This window comes from Myotis lucifugus, unplaced genomic scaffold (genome assembly GCF_000147115.1).
Source record: "Myotis lucifugus unplaced genomic scaffold, Myoluc2.0 scaffold_39, whole genome shotgun sequence".
In the NCBI taxonomy this organism is placed as follows: domain Eukaryota; kingdom Metazoa; phylum Chordata; class Mammalia; order Chiroptera; family Vespertilionidae; genus Myotis; species Myotis lucifugus.
Window position 1 is genome coordinate 1,048,219 of NW_005871087.1, and position 3,995 is coordinate 1,052,213.

The 3,995-nt window shown below is 51.3% G+C and overlaps 1 protein-coding gene across 3 annotated transcripts in view; it reads right to left on the reverse strand.

Moving 5' to 3' along the window:
* Positions 1–3,995, reverse strand: part of GPD1L (glycerol-3-phosphate dehydrogenase 1 like) — a 37,600-nt gene that overhangs the window by 4,465 nt on the left and 29,140 nt on the right. For all 3 annotated transcript variants that reach the window (XM_006087577.3, XM_023752951.1, XM_014454804.2), the window contains exons 6-7: positions 2,403–2,636; positions 1,772–1,878 (exon numbers count right to left, since the gene is read on the reverse strand). In XM_006087577.3, coding sequence (XP_006087639.1) covers positions 1,772–1,878; positions 2,403–2,636 — 341 coding nt within the window. The remainder of the gene's footprint in view (positions 1–1,771; positions 1,879–2,402; positions 2,637–3,995) is intronic.

The window sequence follows — 3,995 nt, forward strand, 5'->3', positions numbered from 1 at the left end:
CCTTAAATGCTGCCCTCCTGCTCGGGGCTCTTTTCGTAGCAACGGAGGAGGGAGGAGAGAAGGACATAGAGGGAGACCAGAGTCGTGAGGGCCGGAATGAAAAAAGAAAAAAATCAAGGCCAAGAGGTGGCACACAGGAGGTTAGAGCTCGACTCCGCCTGGGCAGGCTGGGGAAGCAGGTGCAGGGGAGGGAGAGTCCCACATGCTCTACACTCCAGCCCGGGAGAAGGGGGTGCCCCCCTCCAGAGACCTCATTAAGCACAGGCACAGCCTGTTCGATTTCTAGTCAGAAGGGAGAAAATGGGACATGACTGAGGAGAGGCGTCTGCTCAGAGCCAAGCTGCGCCTGCTTGATTACATCTGCTTTTTAAAGCAGGCAGGGCCCGATCCCAGAATGCCCGTTCCAGGCTGTGTCCTCCCAGGTAAAGTGATGAATGCAGACGGCCAGCCAACTCGTGAATTTATAAACTCGTCACGTGGATCACTCTTTAAAATGGTGATTGGGAGATACTAACCATCACCAAACACCCAGGTATTTTTTAAGATTGATAAAGAACGAATGGCCATTGAGGAGGCCAGCCACGCACACCAGCGCATCACTGTCTGCTGTTAAGTATGTGAGGAGAACCATGCGTGTCGGAGGTGTTTTCCTGGAAGTCACGGTTTAAAGGTAATTCTCCTCCTCTGAGGGCTTGTTTATGACTTCCATCTCTGCCTGGCCGATTTTGAAAGCCGTTTCGGAAATATAAAATGCAAATTAAAGAAGGAAGACAAATGCCCTGTCCTCCCTCATTTTCCACTTTCCTTAGGGAATTCTATGGGTAGAAAGAGGAGAGCAGGGTAAGGTAAGGATGCCAGGTTGGGACCAGCAGACATCTGGGCTGACGTGAGAGGATGAAGGAGACGCAACTAGAGAGACGCTGCCCGTAACCCACCTCCTGGCAGCATCCACAGAGCTGCCTAGCTCCCTACTCTCCCAGGCAATCAGACATCCTCTCTCCCACAGAGCATTGCGGAGCGTTAAGGATACACAGATACACTGCATAAGCATTAGAGAGTAAGGGAGAGGGAGAGAAAGATGGAAACATCAACGTAAAGCATTGTGATTATGGAGGAAGGCTCAACAAATCACCAAGGGGCAGCCTCAGGGTGGCCGGGTAGCTTTGGTGGTGCTGTGGGGCTTCCTCCCTCAATCGGGTGGCAAATCCAGCTGACCTGAGCCCCCAAATCCACCTTTACCGTGTGACCAGCCTGAAAGTTGCAGCGGAGACCGTCCAAACATCCATCCATCCATCCACCTGAGAACAGGCTGCAAGGCTGCTCACCAATCCTTCACACAGGTCCCTTCACTGCCTGCAGTTGAATTCTGGGGTAACGTGTCTTCCCTTCACGTCTGAATTGCTTGGCAGTTTATTAACAAGATTCTATCTTTTTACAAAGCCAACAAAGCATTCTTTTTTTTTTTTTAATTTAAAACCGGTAACATGTAGCTCTTACCAAACAACCCAGAGTCCTAAACTTCCTGTTTTATAATACAAAGAATGAAGCTCTTCTTCCTGAAGCTAAGCTGGGTCTGTGTTTTATGTCAACATCGATTTTCAGGGCAGGCGGGTGTTTCCTGCCACAGACGTTCACGTCACACAAAGGACGGCGCTAACCTTAGAAAGTCCTGGCACACTCGTGACACAGCTGTGCGCGTGTGCACGGACCAGGTCACGAGGGGAGAGGGATGATGAGTGTTTCTCTGGTCTCAGGGAGACAGGGGACTTACTTGTCCAGCAGCCCCTTCTGCTTGAGGATGCGGTACACTTCCGCCGAAGTCATAGGTCCTTGGAGCTTCTGCCCATTCAGCATCTCCTTCTCCAGTTCTTCAATGGTCTTAAAAACAAAGGATGAAAAATAATCTCTGGTAAGGACTAGAGAGTCACTCATTTCCGGAGGAGAGTGGGGAAGCGGAGCTGCATTCCTCTGCTACAAGCCCAAGAAAGATGAAGACGTACAAGACAGCCTGGCCGGCATGGCTCAGTGGCTGAGCATTGACTAGGAACCAGGAGGTCACGGTTCGATTCCCAGTCAGGGTACATGCCCAGGTTGCACGCTGGATCCCCAGTGTGGGGCGTGCAGGTGGCAGCCAATCAATGATTCTCTCTCATCACTGATGTTTTTCTCTCTCTCTCCCTCTCCGTTCCTCTCCGAAATCAATATAAATATATATGTTAAAAAACAGATGTAGAAGATAAAGGACGTAAGACTGAAGCACTTTAAGTGAAAGCAGACAGGTAAACAGGACAAACCAGCACCCATCAAACCCTGGCCTCCACCTCCGCTGCACTGTGCTCACCCCACCCAGCCCAGGGGTCACAAGTGGGAGACGGGGGTGGGGAGGGCAGGCCAGGGGCTACCTTTCCAGTCCGGGCAAAGGCCTCGGCCACCCTGCGGTTCCGGCCCCCATAGCAGGTGGTGATCAGGTCGGCCACGCCGCAGCTCTCCAGGAAGGTGGCCGTGGACACCTGGCCCTTGCAGAAGATCCTGGCGAAGGCGATCATTTCCATGAGTCCCAGGCGGATGACGGCAGCTTTGGTGTTGTCTCCACAGTGGAGACCGTCGCAGAAGCCCGCTCCCACCGCTACGATGTTCTGCGAAGGAGACAAGGAGGCCAGGAAGCTGTCACACATCCCTGCGGGTGAGGACGCGGGGCAGGTGCGGGGAGACCGGGGCAGGACCACGGGTTCCTGCACAGCCCTCGGTTCTGCTCTGGGACCGTGAGCAAGAGAGATGAAAGAAGGGGCCCATTTTCAGGACAGGAGCCCAGATCTGGGGTCACCAGAAGGCAGCAATTGACGAGGACCAGCCAGAAAACTAGAACGCTGATAGTGGTCTCCGGTGAAATACTGTTTGGATCAACTGCCTTACCTTTTGGGTTTGTTTTCAAATCAAATACTTTATTTAAATATAACATTTATAAAGAAAAGCACAAATCATAATTTTCACAAATTGAACACGCCCTGATTAAAAAAAACCAGAACATAACCAGGGCCCCGAGTCACCCTTCAGGTGCCCTCCTGGCCATCCCCTCCCACCAAAGGTAACCACTCTCCTGACTTATAACAGCAGATTTGCTTTACCTGTCTTTAAACTTTATACGAATAGAATCATACAGCATGTAATCTTTTCTGTCTAGTTTTGTCTCAAATTTGACATGTTTGTGAGATTCAGCCCTGTTTTTACACACAGAACAATTATTTTCATTGCTGTATTGTATTCCACTGTGTGAACACAGTGCAATCTATTTATCCATTCTTTTATTAGCTGGCATTGGGGTAGCTTTCAAAGGGTGCTGTAAGGACACCCAGGTACATATCCGTCAGCGACCACACACAGGCATTTCTCTTGGGTACATACCTAGGAGTGGAATTGCTGAGTCATTGCCTGTGCTAGACCTGCCTCTGCAGAAGGTGATAATCCAGTGCAGGGGTCAGCACTAAGGGTCGACTGCCTGGTTCCACAGCCCCACTCCTCCCTGTGCCTGCCAGCTTCCACGCGGTGGCCAATTTGGCCTGGCCACCCCCTCCTCCCTGGGTCAGAGACGTGCCTGAACCCTCCGGTTAGATGTCAGGGGGGAGGGGTGACCACCCACCTGCCTGCCTGCATGGAAGCTTAGGAGGAGAAAAGATTTATGGGAGCAAATAATAAAAGTAACAACACAAGTTAACCATAGCAAACTGTTCTCAATGCTTCATATATTATTAACGCATTCAATCTTCACAACATCCCTATGAGGCAGGTCCTAGTAGATGCAGGGTGGGAAGTAGGAAACTCAAGGGCACAGGATAAGTAGCCTGCAGGGCCACACAGCCAGGACCTGCAGAGCTGGGTCTCCAAACCAGGAGCCGGCTCCCCAGTCCTCTCCAGGGAGCAGGTCACAGCTCGCTGCTCCAGAGCACAGAGGGGCCACCAGCAGAGTCAAGATGAGAACTTTCTAACAAGAAGAGCTG